Source organism: Sciurus carolinensis, chromosome 9 (assembly GCF_902686445.1).
Source record: "Sciurus carolinensis chromosome 9, mSciCar1.2, whole genome shotgun sequence".
In the NCBI taxonomy this organism is placed as follows: Eukaryota; Metazoa; Chordata; class Mammalia; order Rodentia; family Sciuridae; genus Sciurus; species Sciurus carolinensis.
Genome location: NC_062221.1, coordinates 1,660,982 through 1,684,953, shown reverse-complemented (window position 1 = coordinate 1,684,953; position 23,972 = coordinate 1,660,982). Strand labels below are relative to the sequence as shown.

The 23,972-nt window shown below is 50.3% G+C and overlaps 1 protein-coding gene across 6 annotated transcripts in view; it reads right to left on the bottom strand.

Moving 5' to 3' along the window:
* Positions 1 to 23,972, bottom strand: part of Med12l (mediator complex subunit 12L) — a 257,146-nt gene that overhangs the window by 4,910 nt on the left and 228,264 nt on the right. For 5 of the 6 annotated variants that reach the window (XM_047563897.1, XM_047563898.1, XM_047563899.1 and 2 more), the window contains exons 39-44: positions 23,315 to 23,526; positions 16,757 to 16,807; positions 11,318 to 11,407; positions 9,908 to 10,137; positions 8,382 to 8,538; positions 5,110 to 5,205 (exon numbers count right to left, since the gene is read on the bottom strand). In XM_047563897.1, the coding sequence (XP_047419853.1) occupies positions 5,110 to 5,205; positions 8,382 to 8,538; positions 9,908 to 10,137; positions 11,318 to 11,407; positions 16,757 to 16,807; positions 23,315 to 23,526 (836 nt within the window). The remainder of the gene's footprint in view (positions 1 to 5,109; positions 5,206 to 8,381; positions 8,539 to 9,907; positions 10,138 to 11,317; positions 11,408 to 16,756; positions 16,808 to 23,314; positions 23,527 to 23,972) is intronic. The other variant, XM_047563901.1, reaches the window with a different exon arrangement.

The window sequence follows — 23,972 nt, the reverse complement described above, 5'->3', positions numbered from 1 at the left end:
AGAGCCCAGGAAGTACCTGGGTGCCTGGAAGCTCCCAATGTGTGTGCACAGGTGTTTTTGAGTTCTGGCACATGGATGGTGGTCTGTGGGGGCTTTGAGAGGCAGTGCAGGGCTGGGGACGCAGCTCAGGGTGCTTGACCAGCACGTGTAAGGCCCGGGGGTTGATCCCCAGCATTACTTGAGAGGGTCTCAAGAGGAGGCAGGGCCACTCGGGGAGGCTACCAACAGGGACCAAGAGAAGGAGCCAGAGCGACACTCAGACCAGCTGCCTCGAGGCCACTACCATCCACCCCTCCATCAAGGCTTCCCAACCTCTCTGTGACCCTTGTCACAGGTGGAACTGTGTCCTCCAAAACGATATGATGCAGTCCAACCCTCAGTACCTCAGTACTCCTTGGTCTTTATAGAGATGAGGGAGTTAGAAAGAGGCATATAGTGGGGTGTAGGCCAGGGCAAACAGTGTCCCTCTGAAGAGACGACCCTGGACACAGGTGCAGGCCAGGCAGAGCCATGGAGGTCGGAGGTGGCAGTGGGCCACTAGGGATACGGGAGCAGCACGGTAGGCTCCGCTCACGTGCTCAGGAGCAACCCTGGTGACATGGCGGTCTCGGGCTTCCACCTCCAGAGGCAAGGCACCCGACTGCTCCCGGTAGCAGTCCCAGAAGCCAACACAGCCCTGGGCCGCTCCTGCCTGGAGCCAGGAGCCCATGTGCGCCCTTCTCCAGGGGCAGCGCTGTGCCCAGCCGCCTCCGGGGGCAGGGAGCATTGGTACGCCCAGCCCTCCTGCATGACTGAGCGGCCACGTCAACGGTGCACGGCCGCAGAGAGCAGTTCACAAGTTGGGAGGGTGTGCTCGGTGCCTTCACCCATCCCTCGAGAGGACAGGACCAGAGCCCCCAGGGAGTCAGCCTGCCACCGCTGCCCACACCTCCCCAGGCAGAGGAAGGGACCCAGGGCCGAACACGGGCAGCAGCAGGCGCCGGGGCTGCTCAGATGCTCATCATGAGTAAAGGGACGCCCAGTGCAGATGCTAAACCTGGGAGCAACCCCCAGACAGAAGGGAGTACGTGTTTCTGTTATGCGGCTGAGGCTTCGCACTGCTGCTGTTGCAAACAAGATGCGGGTTTAGCATAGACTCCTATTCTTTTATTGCAAGACCAACAAAAGAGTAGAAGAGATCTCGAAACGTCCTCTGCAGCACCATGTTTGAAACTGTGAGTGGGTGGCCACGCAGAGCCCCAAGGACTGACTGCAAAGCGGCTGGACTGCGTTCATGGACTTTAGAGCGCACAGACGATGCACCGCAAAGCTGCCTATGTCCGGGGCTGCCAACTACCCCATAAGCCTGATCCTGAAGTCCAGTGATCCAGGTGTGGGCATTTAGACTTTTAAGAATGCTTTACATTTCCTTACCCATCTTAAGAATCACACACTTACGATATTTTTACATTTGTACTGTAATTGTGTTAGACTGCAATATACTGCTCAAAATATAAAAATAAGACCTGTGCTTATCAAGATAGCATTAAAGTCTTGGACTGAAAAAAAGAACCTCACAAAGATCTACTGTGGATTTTACCATCTACTAAAAGTACTATGAGTGAAGGTTTCTGTTTCTCTGAAATTACTTTCCTGTGAGCATGAGGGAAAAATCAGATGCCATGCTCTGAACAACTTGCTCAATCCATAAGAGTCTTAAAGATCATTTCTACCCCTTTCCTATAAAGACAGCTTCCTAACAGAATCAACCTTGTTTACTGCACACACGAAAAAAATAACTAGAACATTTTAGGCACATGATGCTGACATCCATCTGTGCTTAATGAAGCATGACTCTCTAAGAATAAACTAATTTCATACCCTTAATAAATATTTTATGCATTTCCTGAATTATAAGTCAACCAGAATGAGATTTGATAACAGGTGGGTGAAAGGTCAGAGGGAAAGACCACTAGAAGAGAGCCTGTTATATCTGCTTAACTGCAGGCGTCACTCACTCTGGGTTTTCAGTTGAAGTCTTCACTATTTTTTAAGGATATGTGCCCCCAAGCTAAGGTTGACACTTTAGAAAAGTAAGACTCAGTCTCAGGGTGGCAGGTGCATACCAGTATGAATAAACAGACATTTCAATATGCAGGGAAATACAGGAATTAAATACATAGGTTAAACAGATTATTTATAAGCCATGTATCATATGTATTTCATAAGATTATTTGTATACATGCCTCAATCAAAATTTAAAAGGCTAACGATGTGAAATAGCCTGCTGTCACGCAGTTAAGAACAGCTCAAGTCCTCCTCAATTTAGTTTGCTTTTCTGTTAACAGAGGCATTATGCAACCATTTGGTAGCCAAAGAAGTTTTAATTCTCTAATTACTGGATTCCCTATAATCATTAGTCAAGTGCCCGTCCATTAATTTGCATGAAATGTCTGAGAAGGTGTAATTACATGAGAGTTATTTCCACTAGAACGTCACACAATCCTGCTGCAAACAAGAGCATCACAGCATGAGAAGTCCTGGTTTTAAATTAGAAAGAAAAGAAAGACTAAGAATTTGCCAGGTCAGCATAAAACATTTCAGACACTCAGTATGACATATTTTACAGAAACACGGTTCATCTTTTGATTTTCTGGCCAAACACCAACAGGATGCTTGTCGTATACAGAAGGAAAAGAGTAAGCCTGCTATTTTTTATATTCCATGATGTTATGACACACCTAGTAGAAAGAGATGTTTAAAATCACCAAATTCAATCTAATGGATGCCATACACAACACAACGCTGAGCAAGGTTGCAGGAAGAATTCAAAGTTTTCCTAGACGTTATCTTTCAGAAGCCAAGGGTCAAACATTAGGCCTCATATTTACAACGCAACAGCTGGCACTCTGGCACAGGCCTATAATCCCAGCTGCCAGGGAGGCAGAGCCAGGAGGACCACAAAGTCAAGGACTGCCTGGGCAGCTCAGGGACACCCTGTCTCAGGGCTGGGCGGGACGTGGCTCAGGACTCCCGCACTCACCACACCTGTGCAAGGGCCTGGGTTCAAGCCCCAGCGTGAAGAACACGTAATCAATATTAATACTAAAATGAAAAATAACCTAGGGAAAGACAGGCGGATGGGGAAGAAGGGAAAGATCTCAAAGTAGAATACCAAGGCAGGAAATAGTAAGTTTGAAGTTCCCCATTCTGCTACTCCCACAGCGACAGTGGATTCAGGCAGGAGTGACGTGGGCGGACGCTGAAGGCCAGGCGAAGGTCTGGTGAGCAACAAGATGGACTGTACCAACTACCCCGACTGCCTGTTGGCAGAGCCGTGCTCAGTAACTCTGGGCAGAGCACTCGACCGGACACCACCACAGAGGGACCAAAGTTGCCCCCCAGTGACATACCTTCCTGCGTCCAGTGTGACTCTCTGGGAGGGATGACACCGCGGAGCTCCTCAGACACACACAAGCTGGTTCTAGACTCACCACCCAAGCAGCTAAGTCGACAGAGCAACACCCGCAGCCCAAGTGTCCCCATGCCCCCAATGGCCACCATTGTGAAGAGGAAGCATGTGGCTGGAGCTGGTCCCAACAGAAGGTGGGTGAGGGCGCAGGGGAGCCAGACCAAGGCTGCGACCTGAGCCTGGAGAGACCCCCGTGTCACCACCACGGGCGTGGGCTGCTGGCAGCAGAGCAACCCTGTGTCCACGTCCTGGTTCCTGATCCTACTGACCACACCCTGCGTGCAGCTCAGGAAGGGCGGGAGGAGGGCGTGGGCGGCAGGCGGCAGCCAGGGCTCTGGTCACTGGGCCTGGCCCAGGCGCTGGGGCAATCCTACCATTCCTGGAACATTTCTGTTAGTTTGAGATCATCTCAAAGTAATTGTTCTTGTGTGGAAAAGTGGGTCCAGAGGGTCCACAGAGTCTGTGGTGTGGGCGTGCGGGCGCCTCAAGGGTGAGCCGACGGCCACGTGCTGCCCCACTGTGGACAGGGCCTTTGGAGTTGGCTGCAGTGGACGTTGCAAACACTGCCACAGGAACAGGCACCCGGTGTCCGGCGCCTTCCAGCCTCTGCCTGGCCCGCCCGGCTCCTCCTCCACCTCAGGCTCTGGAGGTGCGGGTGTCTGTCCAGGCTGACCGTGTCACACTGGCGGTCCCGCTGGGCGTGGCGCCCACTTCAGACCTTCCTTCCCGTCCTTCCTAACACCCATCTCCTGCCCAACTCCGCCTGGGTGCCTGTGCTGACCGTGGGCAGCAGCAGCCCTGTGCCAGGCACCAGCAGCCTCGCAGGGCAGTGCCGGGCAGCACGCCTTCCTGGTCCCTCCCTGCCTCCTAGGTGTTCATGATCAGACGCTCCAGGACCACGCAGCCCGTGCTGGGCTCACTGTGGTTGTGGTAAAACGCTTCTCCCAAAAAGCAGTTACTTAATAGGAAAAGAAGACAATTTAAAGAAAAACTAAGTGAGTAATGAAGCAGGGACAGGACACCATCCCTGTGACCCCGCGGCGGAGCAAGGAGCTTCAGAAGACAGCAGGCCGCACAGACCGCACTTCCCACCCGGATCTACGTCACTGGAGTAGTGAACCACAGGTCATGAGCTGCCCGAAGACTCTCACAGCAAGTCCACGTCTGAAAACAGTTCCTTCCACACCATCAAAGAGCACATTCTGGAGAACACGCTCATCCTCTCTGAGATTATTATGAAAATGAAAGTGAAAAATAATTTTCTAAACAGATAAACTATGTCATCACCTAACACTGCTTATTTAAAAAAAAAAAAGAAGAAGAAGAAGAACCTGCATCTCCGTGTAAGTATTTTAGTCCATGGAATGATCCCAAGTTTTTAAAAAGGAAAATGCTGTAACCTATCAAACCCCAAATAATTATGTGTACCTTTCCACGTAAACGAACACACCAGCCCCACACCACCACCCTGGCAGGGCCCCAGAGAGAAAGTCCACTCGCCCTCTGCGGGCACAGCACCTGCCTCGCACCCCAGGGGACGGCAGCCATCGCCCATCTCCTTTCATTCCTAGAGAGAAGCCGCTGGAATGTTCGGGCTGCTGGATCCTCCACAGCCTGCGGCAGAGCCCGCAGGTCTGGTTCCAGGACACAGGCCTTACCAGAGGCTGCTGGGGCTGCACGGCCTGGAGACCCAGGGTCTGGCTCTGCGGCTGTGAAGGCTGCTGGGGCGGGGGCGGCTGCTGGGGCTGCTGCATCTAGAAAGAGAGAAAGCAGGTCACGGCCTTGAAGGAAAGGTCACGGCCACGTCTGGGGCTCCGCTGCGTTCATCCCACTACCTGCTGCAGTGAAAGTGTGCAGCCTACCAACGGTGACCCGCTCTGAGCACTGTGTCTTTAGGGGCTGTCACCATCCAGACGACACAGAGCACACCTGCGTGACCCCAGACGTCACAGAGCACACCTGCGTGACCCCAGACGTCACAGAGCACACCTGCATGACCCCAGACGGTATGGTGCAGCCCGCCACACACCCAGGCTGCAGGGTGAGTGTGAAACACGCTGCATTAAGCTCAGGAGAAGATGACGCACTCCAGGTGTGGCACCATGGGCTCCACGAACAGCACCCTACGACAATGCATGCAGTGCAGCCCAGGAGCACACCTGGGACAGTCACATGGCCACATGCAAGTCCCTGACTGGTGTGCAGTCCAAGCGTGATTGGCAGCGCAGTGGGTTTCATTCCACCATTGCCACAGGACATCTGTGCTGCGGTGTCACTAGGGGACGTCACCATCTCCTGGGACCACCTTTACTGACCAACATGGGAGCATGACTGGGTCCTGCCTCTTCCATCCACCCCTGGCAAAGCCCCCTTCATCCTTCAAGGGCAAGACCCGAGTCTCCCTCCGTGTGTTCCTCCAGACCACCCAGCCCTGGACGCCTGTCTCAGGCAGTCATGGCTCACGGCCACACCGTCTCCCGCTCACCAGGGCCAGCCTGGCACCTGCTGTGTGGCTCCTTCATGTCACGCGCCCTCTGTGGGCACGCCGCCTGCCTCACGCCAGGTGGGCCAGCACCCACTGGCAGGTCCCCAGGTGGGCAGCACCCACTGGCAGGTCCCCAGGTGGGCAGCACCCACTGGCAGGTCCCCAGGTGGGCCAGCACCTACTGGCAGGTCCCCAGGTGGGCCAGCACCCACTGGCAGGTCTCCTTTCATTCCCTGTGATGTATGGCAAGAGACCCCTGAGAACTGGAGTTTTTTTATTTTGCGGTGCTGGGGATTGAACCCAGGGCCTTATGTTTGCAAGGCAAGCACTCTACCAACTGAGCTATCTCCCCAACCCTGGAGTTTAATTTTTTAAGGAAGTTTGGAAGAGGTTTCAGCACAAATGACCAGCATAAAATTAGAAACTGGCTCAAATATGCAGCTGCTGGACACACGGACCAGACACCTACTAGGCAGGACACAGAAAAATCTAAGCAACTGCTTCCTCTGCATGACCTTTAACATGTCCTCCATCCACACTCTTTCCTGGGGGTGACAAACCCAGAGATTTTTTTCATCCTTTTCATTTTTTGAATTTGGTCTACATGCTAGGCCCCAAATTACCTGTCTTTTTAGAGAAAGGTAATAAATAGCCAGTGTCAGACACTAGGTGACAACGGTTGAGGACGTGGAAACTCCACAGAGCCCCGGCCAGGGCCGCTCCCACCACCAGCAACTCACATGGAACCAGACACTCAGCAGGAGGAAGCCGAGTGCCTGGGGCTCTGTGACCTCAGGAGACCCCTCACGAGAGATAACCCCAATTCACAGTTGTCAGGTTGTCCTCCACAGAGGTGGCCAGTCGCCCAAATAGGAGAGACGCCATTCACAGGGGCAAATCACTGTTTTTGTCAGTCTCCAAGGAATGTATTGTTGATGGGAACAATTACCCCAATGACACACTCTAGGAGTGATTAAGTGCACACCGCACCCAGCGGGGACAGGTTTCCCATGTTTGGGTCTGAAGAACACCAAGGAGGAAAGCGGCAAATGGACAGTGTAGCGATTTTCCTTGGTGATTCAGAAATGAAGAAAAAAATATTAAAACAGAGGGAAATACAAATAGCAGTCCCCCCATAATCTGAAATATATCCTAAGAACCATTTTCCTAGGGGAAAATGATGACTTAAGAAAATACTGCTCTATTAATAATCACATGAATAAGAAATTAATAGCAACATTACCAAACTAGTGCTTCACCTGAAGTTTCTTATTTAACCCTTGCTGCACACTTGAGAGGTAGAGACTAAGATCATTCCTTTTATTTACCACTTGGAGATGACATCTACACCTTGGACAGGACTGGACATCTGCCAGCCACACTCCCCCAGATCAACACCCGTGTGTTACCAGGGCCAAGGCAACTTTTTAAACATTTTATTAGGTCGAAACTTAGGATGCAACTAATGACATCTTACCACCGATGGCATGTTATGAAGCTCAGGTCTACAAAGAATCTGTGTCGGCTTCTGCTTGTCACCCAGGGGTACCATTAACCAGAAATCTGCAGGTCACACTAGACTCTGACCTCAAAACCGCTTGAGCTTAGGGTCCAAGTTCTCAAGATGTTTGTTCTTCCTTCCATCCAGCGTCAAGCCTGGGACATGCAGACTCTGCATGTCCCTTCCTGCACAACAGGTCTCCTTCCTATTAACCACGTGCCCTAGGGCACCCCAGCTCCACAAGACACCCCAAAGTCGAGGTTGTCTTCTTTTGTGGTATACATGAGGTAACACGGCATCTCAGGGCGGACAGGTGAGAAGGTGGGAGCTCGGGGTCCTTCTCTCCAGAAGTCGCCAACCCCACACCAGGACGAGGTGGCAAGTACAGTGTGAAGCCGCCTAGTTAGCAATGAAGAGACAGGGCACAGGAAGACGCAGCCCACATTTCTTAGGGACATGGAAGCAAGGTCGAGTCTCCAATACGTGGATGATAGGGCTCTGAGTTCTACCAGAGACACCAGGAAACTCCCTACGCTCCTCTGATTTCACAACCTGATCAGACCAGATACATTCCAGAAACTTCTTGGATTAAAGACCTCTAGGAAGCCCTGGCAGTTCAGCTTTGTTCACATTCTTTTCATATGCATGGAATCAGCGTTCGATGGCAGGCCCCCGTTAAATAGCGGCTGGGCCAGCCAAGGCCACTGCAGGACCTCCCGAGCTGAGAAGGCAGACACAGACTCTCCTGCCCAAGGCGGGGCAGAGGCCCAGAGAATGGAAAATCTGCCAACTTGGAATTAAACTGCAGCAGTTGAGCTCTGCATGCGGAACACACAGGGCCCCGGGCCTCGGCAGTCACAGTCAGACGCGTCTGTCCCTCTTATCACTGCTGCGTACCTGCCCCCCGTGAGGATGACAGTGCTGCCCCACCACCCTGCCCGTACCTGCAGGAGTCTCTGCTGCTGTCGGACTTGTGGCTGCCGGGGCCTCATGGGGTCCTGAGGCAGGGGCACGGAAGGGAGGCTGGGGTGTGCAGGCGTCAGCACGGCGTCCATGGCCCCGCCCACCAGGGGGCTCTGCTGCAGAGCCTGGTGGCTCATCCTGGCAAAGAAGAGCGCACCTGCACATCAGTGCCACCGGCACTCAGCCCACACTCAGGCAGGTCACCCTGCTCGACCGTCACTCACACGTTCAAACAGAAAAGGGCCAGCAGCTCAGACAGAGACCTGACCACTCGGGTCAAACAGCAAACAGGCTTCTTCAACAGCAGTCGTGAGTGAATTCATTTTTTCATGAAACAGTTCTCATGCTAAGTACCACTAGCTGAACACCTGACCTGCACTGTGCCCCCAGGACAGCGCCTGAGCTCAGCGTCCTGCCCCCGCCCACTTTAAAAGTGAGAGGACAGACCTGGAGAAGGAACATCCCTGAAGTTACTCAGAAAGCAGAGGGTGCAGGTGGCAGCTGAACCCAGAACTGCTGACTTGGAAGTTCAAACTCCTGAGCTATGCTACGCTGCTACTAGCTATAAAAGCAGGAAATTAAATGAAATTGGAAATACATATTTTCCAAGTTAGTTTAATTTCCCAAATGTGGTACTATCAGCTGTCCCAATTTCCAATAGCTGGAATTGCTCGTGGTTGACACTCAGCCACGGATGGGCACGCCTGGGCAAAGTTCTGTATGATACCTAATTCTTCTGGAAAGTACCATCCCACGGAGTTGTCTATGATGACTGCAATGCTTCTGTATGTGCTGTAAAATAAGATGGCCACTAGGACTAGTGATGTAAACATCAGCCCTCGGAGCAAACACAATTGCGGGCTTCCTTTCAAGTACACATGTCAACACAAGCCTGTGCTACTGCTCAGGCCAGGGGCTGCCCTGTGGCCACATCTGGCTGCTGAACATGTGAAATGTGACTCCTGTGAAGGAGAAGTAAAGGTGCACTTCATTTAATTAGTTTACATTTAGGTAGCTGAATAAACACAGCAGCTGTTGCAGCGGGGCAGACGCCCTGGGTCTAAGGGACCCGATTACAACAAGAGCCAGAGTCTATGGGGTCCTGTTTCACCGACGTCCCTGAGCGGGAAGAGGCGGCCACTCAGCGGTGACGAACCCACGTCACAGGCCCCGTCAGTACTGCACGCACACATTGCACAGCTCTGAGCAGCCGACTCCGGCTGATGACCATCAGCAGTCTCTCAGAGGCTTTCAGCGAGAAGGTAAGGAACAGGGACCGCCGGAGCTAACCGACCAGCAGGGACCACCCAACGACACAACACCCACCCATGGGAGAAGCAAGCGCAGCTGGGCCTGAGTGGAATGCAGCACGCAGACGAGGCGCCTCCTGCCTGGCCTCCCCGCGGGTGCCCCTGACAGGCGGGGCCAACGTCAAGGACATGGAAGGGGCAGCCAGGAATCCCCGGTCCCGCCCGCTCTCCCAGTCAGCCCCCCTCGGTCACATCACCTCTGGGCGCCCGTCAGGGGCTGCAGGTAGGGCGGGGCCTGCTGCTGGACGTAGCCACTGGGCTGCTGCTGGATCTGCCTCAGTCTCTCCATGAGCGCAGGGCTGGAGTGTGCGGCTGGGTAGGCCCGGGAGCCGTAGCTGGGGGACAGGACCACGCCGCCGGCCTGGGGCTGCGCTGGCTGCGGCAGAGGCACCTGCGTCCCGTACATGGTGTAGCCCTGGGGCATGGTCTGCGGGAGGAAAGGGAGAGGTCAGCACTCCAGGTTTCCCTCACTGGGGAACGTGGGGCACATGACCCCCAGAGGACCCCTCTGAAATTCACTGTTCTCAGAGGCTCTTAGGACTCAAAGTGTGAGGAAGACTGAGCTGGAGGCAGGGAGTCTGGCCAGAGTGCCAAGGAGCAAACAGGCTGTATGCCAAAGGTTTCCGTTTAGAACTACGTGAATTGGCATGTGGCCAAACTGGGTCTCGGGGTCCGCTGCTCTGTCTGCAGGAGGAAGGATGCGTTTCTGTGCGACAGGCAAGCATCCAGGCCTTCAGTGCCCGGACACAGCCATGTTCAGCAGACCCCAAGGGCAGCCAGAAAGCTACCCACGCTCCGTGGAGGACACTTTCCCAACCTGTGACTGTACCTTTCTGGGTCTGATGAATGTGCCTATCATAACCAATCAGGTTCCAAAAAGCAAACAAAACAAAAACGATTGGCACCAGGAAGGACGGCACAACTGGTGGCTGGTACACACCTTCCTGCCCTGGCTGGAGCGCAGCCCGCCTCAGTGCACCGTAAGTGAATGGGCAGCCCCGGCAGGCCTCCCAACGCCCGGGCTCCTGACTACCTCAGGCAGAGGGCAAGAGCACAGGAACGACAAGTGGAGGAGAAGAGCGCAGCTTCGCTACACTTAGATGAGCTAAGCCTTTCAGCATGTGGAGTATGGTCTGCACCTGTCTGCATCCTCACCTCCTTCATCTCTGTTTTACAGAAGGAAACCAAAGGCTAACATGCGGAGGGGAATTGCCAGGAGCTGCTGAGGCTGGTTCCAAGGCCCACAGTCCTGCTGTTCTGCCAGACTCCTCATCCACGTTGTCTTTGAGTATGACAATCTCAATGATGAATTACATCACAAGTAACTCTGACTGTTAAGCATTTTATATCTGTCATCATCAAAAGAAGTTTGGATTTATTTACATTTTTAACTCAATAATTCCCCTAAAGTGTTTCATGCCCCTTAATTGATCCTAAGACGTGCTCAACAATTATTGGTACAGTTTTCTTGAAACATCAGGTATGACCCATAAGTAGAAGTGACTCAGTTCTGGGTCTGTTAGGGAGATGATGGCCAGAGTCTTTGCCTCCGTCCATGGACAAAGAGCATTAATACCCCAGCAGACCTGTGAAGCCGACGTGGGTACCTGTGCCTGCTGCAGCCCTGGATACTGAGGGGCCTGCGGGGAGGGCCGAGCCTGTGCAGCAAAGAGAGCAGCCTGGTCCCCGGGTGGGCCCTGCAAGACAAAGCCAAGGCAAACTGGAGGTCAGCACGGCGAGGCCTGGGTTTGAGCTTCTGGCCAACGATCCCACTGACCCTTGACAGCAAACCTTATGACATGGACACAGAAGTCACTGACCCCAAGCTGCAGTCCATGCTGTTCCCCACCACAACCCTGTGCATCTGCAGGGCTGAGCTTTTCTTAGGAGACTATAAAGAGACACAAATGGGAGCCTAAGAGACAAGGGGTGCACAGCAGAGGACCAGCCGCTCTGGGGTGAAGGGGGAGCGCCGTCAGAGCGCAGGCGTAAACCCAAGGCTGCCCCGCCCACAGGGGAAGAGCACGTGTGTGCACACCAGTGTCTGTGAGCACGCAGGCTCTGAGGGGGAGCTCCTGCTCAGCGACCTGGAGGCTGCCCGTCAGCGCGGATTCGAGGACACACGTGCCCCTACACCTCTGACAACCCATCAGAGTACAGGGGTTGACTTTCAAGCTAACTGCAGATCCGAGTCCATTCAACGAGGTATGAAATAAAGCCTGTTAACGTCTGCTCACCAGTCTTAACCCGTGTCTTGGCCTTAGGAAATTAATACATTGCAAAGAGGAGCTATGTGCTTGGGGTACGCTTTGGTGGCAGAGGTTCTTGTGGAAACTTGCAGTGATGATCACAGAAAGAAGCCTGGCTCCCTGCCATCACTGGGTATTTTCAGGATGGACAAATTGTCAAGACTGAGGTTTACTTAGGATTATTTTACTATTGGCTTATAATAGATGTCCTCATTTTAGAAAGTGCTGAATTATAGTTTCAAAAAACTGTTTTAATGCATTTGGGGGAAAGTGTGGATATTTCCAGCAAGGAGAAAGGGATAGATGCTCAGTTAGGAGGGAGACCACCACCAACTAGGAGGAATGCAACACAGGGAGGGCCAGGCTCCTCCGTGTTCTTCGGGGGGAGAGGACAGCTCCAGGAGCTGAGTGACGTCACAAGCACTCCCATGCAGACCTGCAGAGTCGACCCAGACTCCAAAGCCAGGGCGCTGATGACGTGAAGAGAGGCCTCCACAGGTGGTACCGAGGACAAAGAGACCCCAGTGCTCATTGGAACCTATTCTTTAAGGACACAGAGCCTCTTAAAGTCAGCCCAATGGAGGAGAACTTCTCTTAAGACTTGTGGACTGGCGAGGATGTGGGGAAAAAGGTACACTCACACTGCTGGTGGGGTTGCAAATTAGTGCAGCCACTCTGGAAAGCAGTGTGGAGATTCCTCAGAAAGCTTGGAATGGACCCACCATTTGACCCAGCTATCCCACTCCTTGGCCTATACCCAAAGGACTTAAAATCAGCATATGACAGAGATACAGCCACATCAATGTTCATAGCTGCTCAATTCACAATAGCCAGATTGTGGAACCAACCTAGATGTCCTTCAATTGACGAATGGATAAAGAAACTGTGACACACACACACACACACACACACACACATATATATATATAATGGAATATTACTCCACCATAAAGATTGATAAAATTATGGCATTTGCAGGCAAATGGATGAAATTGGAGAATATCATGCTAAGTGAGATAAGCCAATCTCAAAAAACCAAAGGACGAATGATCTCACTGATAAGCGGATGATGACACATAATGGGGGGTGGGAGGGGTTAGTGTTAGGGTTAGGGTTAGGTTTAGGGTTAGGGTTAAGGAGGGTGGCAAGAATGGAGGAAGGAAGGACTGTAGAGGGAAAAGAGGGGTGGGAGGGGTGGGGGGAAGGGAAAAAATAACAATGAATCAAACAACATTACCCTATGTAAATTTATGATTACACAAATGGTATGCCTTTACTTCATGTAAAAGAGAAACAACATGTATCCCATTTGTTTACAAGAAAAATAAAAAAAAAGACTTGTGGACGAAACACCAAAGCCAGATGTTTCCATTAAACAGAACGGTGTGTACTCCAATCCCCACATGACGTCACTTGGGGTTACTGATGAGGCTTCCTCCTCTCCTAAGGTGACCATGCATCCACACATGGATGGATCCCAAGTTTCTGAGACTACCTACCATATGATCTGCACAAGACAGCTTCAGTAAGCATCTGACTTTGCAGAACAGGGCTTAGGAAGGTACTGCTAGACCCAACAGTATCCCCATGGGGTTGGGTCTAAGAAAAACAGCCCAAATTCTCTGTGTGGTCACAAGAGCCCAAATCTGTTCTCCCCAAACTCTGCAAATGGACCTTGAACCTCCAAAACCCATGCCGAGGAATCATTAAATCTTTAAACATGAACCCTTTAATCAATGCCCCTGGACATGACACCACATAAGGTCCCTGACACACATTGCCGGGCTTCGCTGTGAGGACAAAGACATGAACAGGATCATTTTCACAGTCTAGAAGAAAATGGGACTACGTCTATGTGAGTTGGCATCTTGGATCCGTAGGCAGTCTGCACATCCTGCCCAGCTTTGGCTCTGTGGGAAGCAGGATGTGATCTACACGTGACAGCCAGATGCAGAGCCAGAGAACAGACTTTCCTAACCCTCCTCTGCCACTGCAGAACCTTAGAGAACACACTGTGACGGACAGATGGGTGGAAAAGCCAGAATACCCATGCGTGCCAATACTGACGGTGTGCCAAGCTGACGAAGCGCCAGCACTGTGAGACTGGGCGGTACTCATTCATCTCACTGAATGTTAGTCGAGGTCATGGAGATTTAAGAAATATGAACCAAAAATCATCTAACAAACCATAAACTAACATTCAAGGAAAGGCACCATGACTTCAAAAGAAGCAGGGAGAAAGAGATTTAAAAAAACAAATCTGAAATACAGCCTCACACTCTAGAATTCACTTTAGACATCTGCCAAAGGGTGAGGTCTTCAGGTGGGTCTCCATGCCCCCTCCCCGCAACTTCTCCCAACTCCTACTGAAGAACGGCAGAACTAAGTGAGGCAGGCCCTGCACGGGGGCTCCATTTCTCCCTCTTCACCGATCCCGCTTAGCAGAAACCACCAGAGGCTACATCGGCTTCGCATTCTTAATCATGGAGAGGACAGTCCAGGAAGCTGGCTTTTGGTGGAATAGCTGCCTCCAGCTAGGCACCCTCTGCTTACAGCACATCACTAGGACAGCATGTGACATCTGCACCCCTAGGGCTCAGGGACCTGACTTGCATGCACTAAGGGAACGATCTATGACAACTGGGACCTTCTAGTGGTCACAGAAGCCCATCCCTGCATCGCTGAGATAAGCTCCCATCTCTTCATTTTTATGCACTTTGCTTTGGGCTTGCCTCTATAAAGAAAGTGTAAATCCATGATATTTTCTGAAAAGTTCTCTAAGAAGTTGTGCTGTTCCGTGCTAACTCACCTTCTTAACTTCCATGAGAACCATTTTTTCTCCTACTGCTGGATTTTTAACTAGACAGAAAAGGTATCTAAAGTCAAAGAGACGCTGAACCCAGAGCATAATTTGAAATTTATGCATCCAGTAAACTTAGCATTTTTGATAAATCATCTTCAAACATACTTTCCATTTCTCTGGATCTTCTTGTCTCCATTAGCAACCACTCTGTCACTTGGGCACATGTGACTTTCTAAAGGAGAACTGGTCTTACCACCCGTTAGCAGCCAGTAAGCAGCAGGGCTTCAGAATCAGGAGTGTCCCAGTCACTCGATTCACTAGTGATGATTTCTCCAAATTCTCAATTACTGACTTTGCAACAGTGTTTAAGGGTGGCAAAGAGACAAATTTTATCTGGAAAACCATAGCCAGATTTTGTGACTGTTTCTGAAAATGCAGATTAGGGGAAAATAACAAAAGGCATGCACACAAAAAACCAGTGGGCTGTGGTTCTGAGTCACCAGGCCAGAGGGATTCACTGATGACTCCCAGCTGCAGAGGTCACCAGGTCACAGTGCCCAAGGCTGAACGCCCACGGGTGCGCCTGATGATGGTCATCTCGTCTGCTTTGATCACAGGTGACAGATTCAAGGAAAATTCCACAACTATAAGAGGTTCTGTTAAACTCGTTAAACGTGACAAACTGTTCAGCTCAACGCTGTATTAGTTTTCACTTCAAATATAACTTTGTTGGTTTCAACACTACCATTAATTGCTAATTCTAAAGTCAACACATCTCAAACAATAATGAACCTTTACAATGTATTCTATTGACATGTCCGTAAATGATGAATTTAATGAGTCAAGTATATTTTTATTAAATTCTAACATGAGAAATTAAAGAAAAATTAAAGGTAAAAAGACAACAAAGATACACATTTTTATTAACTTGAATGAGTATAAAAATCATAGAACCTTCCTTTGACTTCAAATACCTAGGAAACTAAATATGTTGTCTGTAGTAATACTTTAAGAAAGTAAATGATTGATGCAATCTGTTTTCTATATGAATGATTTATCTGAATTATAAGTGCCCTACAGTAAACATAAGCTATATCCAAAATAGTTTTAAATTTGATAGTTCAAGGTTTTAAGTGAGTAAAATTCTCATCTGTTCTCCCTATACCATAAAGTGTCAGGAAAAATCGATGTTTTCAGATTTTCCTCTACTCAAACTACTACTGGAGAAATAACAAGTATTTAACAGAACCAGTATTTTCAAAGTGTGAATAGGCAGCTTAGGATATTTTCAGCCACGTACAGATAACAGGACTCACTCACTGGCGGTGAAATGAGCGGACCTACACCCACATCCGAGTGTGTGCTCTTGTTTATTCCAGTGCTTCTTGCGTTCACACTGTGGGTTGGCTACCTGACACAGAAACCTATGAGTAATTTAATGCAAACATGCATTCTTAGCCAGCCCAGGCAAAGCAACAGAGGCGAAGTCTGAACATGCACGCACAAGACCTGTGCTGAAAAGAAAAACGTCTTCTGCATACCGGAAAGGAAAACAGAGATGATGCGTTTTGTTAAGAATCTGGACACAGCCAGGGTGGGATGGGATGAGAGGGGCTTTCATAGCCGTGGTCCTCACTGCCCGGCGCTGGCCTACAGATCAGCATGCCATGCGTCCCTCCACTGATGAGGCCCGGTACCACAGGGAGAAGCTCGGGCACTGGGACGGGTCGTGCTGCCTGGCTGGGCACCACCCGTGTGCGTGATGGGTCATGAGATGGCCAAAGGGGCCGCGTTCGGAAATCAGTTCCATGAAGCGGAACAGGGTCCGTGCATTCATGGGTCTGTTGCACAGTGAAATGAGCCCTGCAGGAATTACCCACTGCAGGAGAAAAACCCACTTCTCATTTTGATGGAGAAAGGAAATGCTCTAATATTTTACTTAAAAAACAAAAATGAGAAAAAGAAAGAGAAAGGAATGACAGCAGGGGTGTTACCATGGCGTTGTCAAAGTCTTCCAGAAGGGAGACCGCAGAGGCACAGAGGTCCTACAGGGGGGACAGCGAGAGACGGCAGACAGCAGAGGTGAGACACTGCAACCAGAGACGTGGGAGCCAAACACATATGGAATACTTCATTTTAAAACAGTGTTAAGGAGGCAGGTTCAGTCTGGGCCCAGGCACACTGATAAACAATATGCTGACACTCACAGGACAGGACAGCGAACCTGAAATTTAAATGCTGATGGAAAAGGAGTAGGGGAGAGACCCAACACGGGTCTCCACCGTGAGCCACACCACCAGCGGGCTCTTCAGCACCCAGAGCCACGGGCAGCTCGTGACCCGGGGGTGCACTCAGCAGGCAGGACAGTGGAAGAGGAGCAGACCCTCCGTGCCCAGTAATCCCGGGAGACCTGCCACAGGCCGGCCACGCCCAGCAACCTCAGCAGACCACAAGCTCGCACTCCCCGTCGGTCACACCCCGAGTCAGGGAATCCGACTTAGAAAAAGGACCGACTGCCGGGAAGAACTGCTGCCTCTCAGGTAAACGAATCCCTTGTTTAATCATTTTGTCATTGGATTCCAAAGGACACCGTGGCTGAGGTGTTAAAAATTCTTCTGAGCTGAGTTCTAGGGACAGATGCAAAGCAAAGGGCTCTCAGAAGAAGCGTTTTGCTACTTTTACTAAGGATCACAAAGCACAGGAAGAACTTCGCGTGCAGGTAACCACAGTCCTCCCCATTTTAGGACTGGGGACATAATTCACCGCATCTGTACGTTGGTCTTCAGGTTCGATGGCTACTCCGCATTAATGGTTCATTGCCTTGCCCCTCTGCCTAATCTTCTGCCCTCCCTCATCAAAAACAAGCTATGTGCACCATCCTCTGGCTCATTACATTTGCCTAATTGCAATTTCAGCAAATGGAATCAGCAGCTTCTGCACTTTTCAAACAACAGAGAAACAGATATGAAGTGATGAGCAAAACAACCGTGTCCCTGACATGCTTCCACCCAAGGAACACAGTGGGAGGGCTCGGAAGCGGCTGCCAGCTCCGGAACTTTCCCTCCGGAGCAGGGACTGAAGTTGGGGTGCTCTGCCATTGAGCTGTGTCCCCAGCTGTTTTTATTTCAGACAGGGGCTCCCTAGGCTTCTGAGGCTGGTCTCAAACTTGCAATCCTCTGGCTGCAGCCTTCCGAGTCTCTGGGGTTACAGCTGAATTCATTTTTATCACTGAGATATAAGTAAATTAGCCTATCTGAGTAATTGCATTAAAGGTAATCACCAAAGCTCAGGGTCTGTTTCAACAATACTCTTTTGCCTATCTTCAACAAATAAGAGTATAATTTGAAGCACGCTCAATTTATATGATCTGGGAATTGACATAAGGGAAAACTTGAATAATAAGCAAAGTAATAAACATGCCTAAACTCACTGTGATCAGGAAAATGCAAACTAAAATGTCCCACTGCAGTACCACTTTGCCTGCTCTGCTTGGGAAAAATACAGTCTGACAATGTCAAAGACGGTGAGCATGTGCAGACAGGAGGCAGCTAGCTACCGAAGGATCACCTCCACTTAGGAAGCCAATCAGCACTTGTGCCTTCAGGCATGTAACAGAGTGGGTATAATTAAGATTTCAGCCACATGCAGTTTCAAAACAATCCTACCATACACTTATGTACTTTCAAATCTGCAAAGCAACCTGTACAACATTGAGGTCGATGGAAGCAGAAATGTGTAGTAAAAGGGTGAAAACATTCCTCAGAAAGAAAGACACTAACAACTCTCTACTGAGGAAGCACAAGATCCTCTTTCATATCTGTACTGTTTTTTTTTTTACAAAATGATCTACAGCAAATACGGCAGAACAGCATGATTTAGCAAAGCCAGAGGGGCAAGTATAGTAGTGGCTCTTATTTTCTATTCCTGAACTGCACTGCTGAAGAGCGAGAGGGAGGGAGAGGGAAGGAAAGGAAGGAAGTGTTTCCCACAGGGGTGTGGATCCGCAGGCTGAGGTCTACCTTGGGCCAGCAGGGGCTGCTCCAGTCCACTCGGCCGAGGCCTCCGAAAGGTGTGCTTTCATGGAGCTGCAGAGCCACTCTGCCCAGGCTCCGAGTCAGCCTCCTCCCTTCCCTGATCACCTGGCTCCCTCAGGTGGGCGCGAAGAGGATGAGACCTGCCCATGGCTGACAACCTGATCTGCTCACCAGTTACCCCCAGCTGAGCCTGGGCCATCCTGTCCTATGTCATGAAAGTCCTCGGGATTCGCTACCTTAGACCTAAGCCCAAAGCTTTCTTCCAAATTCCTCTCTGTTTAAAAGCTAGACGTATCTTTGGTCTATCGTCCTTTGGATTCTTAAAATTAAACAGTCTGGCATTGATGATTACAAACAATGTCAAAATGATTTCATGTGCTGAAAGAGAAAGCAGGATAAAGCAACACCACAAATCAAGGTTATACAACTGAGTCCTTTTTCTGGGGAAGGAAGTTGTTGCTGTCAGAAGGGAAGAACTGAGTGCAAGACCGGGCGACCGGAAAGCGCGCCAAGCAGCTCTCTGCACACTGAACCAGCGTCCTCACTCTGAGAGCCCCAGCGACACGGCTGTAACACCAAGATGGGGGTGCGCCTCTCTCTGCTTAAAACACAGCTAGACAGTGGGAACACGGACTCCAATAAACCAACGTGACCACTAGGAAAACCAGACAACACTCTGTTTACTAGCTAGTCTGTTCTACTATTGTCACTGAGCAAGACAATTAAAGTTATTATGCAAATAAAGCATTTGACATGCCTTTATCTTCATGCTTAACATATTTAAGGAAAAAAGATTACTTTTATGGGATAAGAATTTCAAATAAGGAAACCACGAACATAATATCAACAGAGACAGCAGGAGCCGCCGCTGACGTTTCCTGAGCACACACTCCGAGCTGGCCCTGCTCTCAGAGCCGCCTCCTGCCCCTTCACAGTCCCACATCCCACAGCCGCCCTGTGAGGAAGCGTGCGTGAGTGCTGGTCTACAGAGGAGGCTGAGACACGGCAGGCAGCAGGACATTCCTTCCAGGTTAGGGACAGGGAGAAGGGACGGAGGCCATGCATTTCCTGGATGGAGACTACAACGAGGAAGAATGAAAACAGGTTTCCTTGTCAAATCATCTTTGTGCCTGTGCTCAGACAGCACAGCTGCAAGAAGACACACTCAATTATAATGATTATTAGATCAAATAATTTGACTAGACCCTAAAACAGTATCTTCAGACATTCTTGAGGAAATAAAAGATGATCCATACTAGAAAATTCCAGGACTGCCTGACACATCCACTCTGTGCAGTGGAACTGGAGAGTTATTCTATAACAGTATTCTAGCTTCATCATGGACCAGCTAAAGTTGTGGGAAGAGGCTAAGAGGTCCTGTAAGGACTGAGACACATCCAGAATTCAGAAATGTATGTCTCCTCTGCTGCACCTATGTTTCTGAAATAATAGGAGCAGAAGTCCTATAGGAGTCAGCCCTTCTGGAAGCACTCAGAGGGCCAGCTGAGAGAAGTAAGCATGTGCGTAAAAGCCATGCTGCTGGGGCTCAGGTTACTGGAAGCTCTGGGCAGCTACAAACAGCTGCTCAAATCCTGCATCTGTGCATTTAATGAGCATCTCAGACATTTCTCCAGTGTGCTCAGTGAATGAAGGGATAACACACAATACTAACAGGCCAAGGTTGATCTCGTAAGAAGAGCAAGCAACCACTGGCCAAGAAAGCAGCCCCCACCAGGGCCCGGGAACCCCTCACACTGTGAAAGCGCCTGCAGAAACTCCAAGATCAGCCGTGAAGAGTAAAATGAATGAGAATCTCACCGTGTTGCTACTTCTAGGGAAAAGGACTTCTGGAGTAAGAAAACTGTGCCCAGCACCACACGCTCTAACAACCCATGAAATTCTGTTTGTGCCAGATTTTAAAGAACAGCTACCAGGAGAAGTTTCTCCTGCCACTAAACGGGGTTGGGCTCACGGCCAGGCATATCACCAGCCATGCATCATCTACTGGGGAGGAAGGGTGCTGGCATCTCCGCAGAGCCTCCTGCACGCAGCCCTGCGGGAACGCCAGGACACATCTCCACTGCTCTTGCAGGATGAGTTTCCCACGATGCACGAGCCTCTCTTCCTGACATCAGTACCATCTTCCTCGGTTACCAGCCTTGAAGAAGGGTGAGAGAGAGATGGGCATGCCTGTCTGTGAAGCTCGGAGACTTCAAAGCACGTTCCACTTGTGAAAGAAGAGTGTGAGGGGAAGATAACAACCACACATCACAACAGAAAACACAAGAATGTAGAGGGAGAGGGGGGTGACTGTTGTGTGACCACTGTGATGAAGCCAAGCATTTACTAACTGAAGAAAACACGACTTTAAACAGTAAATCAAGAAAAGAAAACAAATCTGACATATGGCAGAATGCGCACACAAATCGGGAAGAACTGAGTGCACAGCCGTGGGCCCCCACGAGTGTGCCAGTCAGTCCACCCCGGGTGGTGCGCAAGGAGAGAGTGGGGGAGCCTGAGTCTCCGAGGAGGTGGAGGGAGTGATGGCGGCAGCAGGACACTGTGGTCACGGCCTGCCTTCTCCAGACGTGAAAGGATGTCTTGTGACTAAACAGAGTTTATTCTATTAAACTCTCTGGGTCATGTTTGCTTGATGGGAAAGCGCTGGTCACAGATACAGGAAGTGGAGCTTCTAAGAGGCGGCACGTCCGCCTGTGAGTGGCCCGTGGCTCGACACAGTGCGCAGAAGCCCTTACGGTGATTCGAAGCTGAATCCAGCAGGAACAGCTGAAAAGTGGGCTATAAATAAGGAAAAGAGTAGCTCGTGACAACAGGGTGACATGAAGAACTAAGTAGGGCAGACTCTGCTTAGGCTGGATTGCTCTAAAAGGGGGCTAATCCCACTCTACTGCGATGGTTTATCAACATCTAGCAAACTTTTTATTCCTCTCAATAAAGATCTGAAGCACTACCATAACTATTTTTGCTTATCCCCAGGAAGAGCTAAAGCCTGAATGATGTTTTAAATGGCTCCAAACATGTTGCTCATTTAAGCAAAACCAATGATTGTTTTAAACATTTATTCAAGTTCTCATGATTTACATAAGAAGCAACTTAGACCCATCTTGCCTGATGCCCAAGGTTTAAGCCAGTCACTAGAGGTCAGAGAGAGCCCACAAGCAATGATGCCTGTCCACATCCTCTGGTAGTTCTAGTTTCTTCTCCCTGGTCCTTCTAATAACTCAGGTAACTACAAATCTTTTTTAAGAATGAACGACTAATCTCTGCCAGGTCCAGTGGCAGACACCTGTAATCCCAGGAGCTCGGGAGGCTGAGGCAGGAGGATCTCAAGTTCAAAGCCAGCCTCAGCAAAAGTGAGGCACTGAGCAACTCAGGGAGACCCTGTCTCTAAATAAAATACACAATAGGGCCGGGGAGGTGGCTCAGTGACTGAGTGCCCCTGAGTTCAATCCCTAGTAACCCCCACAAAAAAAAAAAAAAAGGAATGACTAATGTCGCCACCTCCAAGCCACCAAATCACTAAGTGGCCCAAACGTGGAAGTGCCACGAGTTATACAATGGAGAAATGTTTAGAAAATCACCCAAAAGGCAAAGGCTATTTTTAAATAAAGCACTCAAATTTCTTGCTATTTCCAGTTTAGTGATTTTTCTTAGAGCAGGGTGCATCTTTAGATGGCTAGTCCAAAGGAGGATCGCAAAGCTACCTGAACCATCACAGGCACTGGGGGACTAGGGTAGCTGATAAAGGGTGAGACATACTCCCTTGGGGTCAGCTCTCGCCCATGCTGCACGCGGTCAGTTCAGGAAAGTCAGGAAACACGAAGTACACAGACACCAGAAAACAGTCACCATCTCCTTACTCCTTTTACCTAAATATACTGTTCAGATTTGCAGATTTCCTGAGTCTACACTAAGTTCTGTGCAACTTCCGCTGATGCTAAACACGATCTAATAAAAAGGGCATAAAGATAGAAATGTGAGTTAAGAACTGAATGTGCCCCACACTGAGTACCAGTTGTCATTGCTCACTGTCTGCTATGCAGCTACAGACCTTATTAGTGATTAAAAAAATAATAAAGTCGAGGCCAGGCACTGTCGGAGAAACCTAAGCAACATCCGGGCATCAGAGACAAGCTGGCAGAGACAGATCTAGAGATCACACCTGGCAGAAGAGCTGACAGGGAGCTGCAGCAGGAGAGCCCAACAGGAGGCCTGCAGGGAAGGCTCCTTCCTCTCGTCAACCAGAAACTCACAAGGCTCCCTTTTATTCTGAGACACACTTTTAATCCACCTAACTTGTCCTGACTTCTGCTTTGATCCACGATAATAAAATTCGAAGGAGGAACATGACTTCTATGCAGTAAAGAAGACAGACACCTGCAGGCTCACGTGCATATGGGAATGGGACATGCACACAGGGAGGACGCGCCACACGCCCGACCTTGTCCCCAGCCAGAGGAGGGAATGCAGGGCACGCCACTGGGGGCCTGGACAAACCTGCTGGAAAGGCCGGGCCTGGGCCTGCCGGAGAAGCCTCTGTTGCTGCTGCTGCTGCAGAAGCTTCATCTGGATCAACTGCTGCTGTGAGGTGACGGCATGGAGGGAGGGTGGCTGCATCATGGCTCCTGAGCGCCGCTGCAGCATGTTGGACAGGGCTTGCTTGGTGTTGGTTGGGACGAAGGAGCCTGCAGGGTCCAACCTGGAGCCACCTACGAGGCAATCAAAGGAAGGATGTTCTCAGGCGGCTAAGCAACAGCTCTTCCTTATCAATGTGCAAGAGATCTCACAGTCCTAGCCTCAGTCTGAGAGCAGACCGGAAGACAGGTAGTGTCCTCTCTGCCGCAGACGTGTGAGATCTGTGAAGAGCTGCAGCACCTGCGAAAGACGGACAGAGTGACAGCCTGGTTCCAACACCACGGTGCAACTTTGTGGAGGCTGCACTGCGGAGGACACAATGACATGCCTGCAACACGGAGGATCTGGCAGATTCCAGAAATATGGGGCTCTAACTCACGCGAGGCCCTCAGAACAAGCTACCTGCATGAAACACATCCATAGTACATTCTGGCCAGTATCCTAAGCTGGGCACACAGACCTTCTCGTGATTTTAAACAAATCCGAAGCTCATGTTGTTTAAGCTCTTTACTATGGCAAA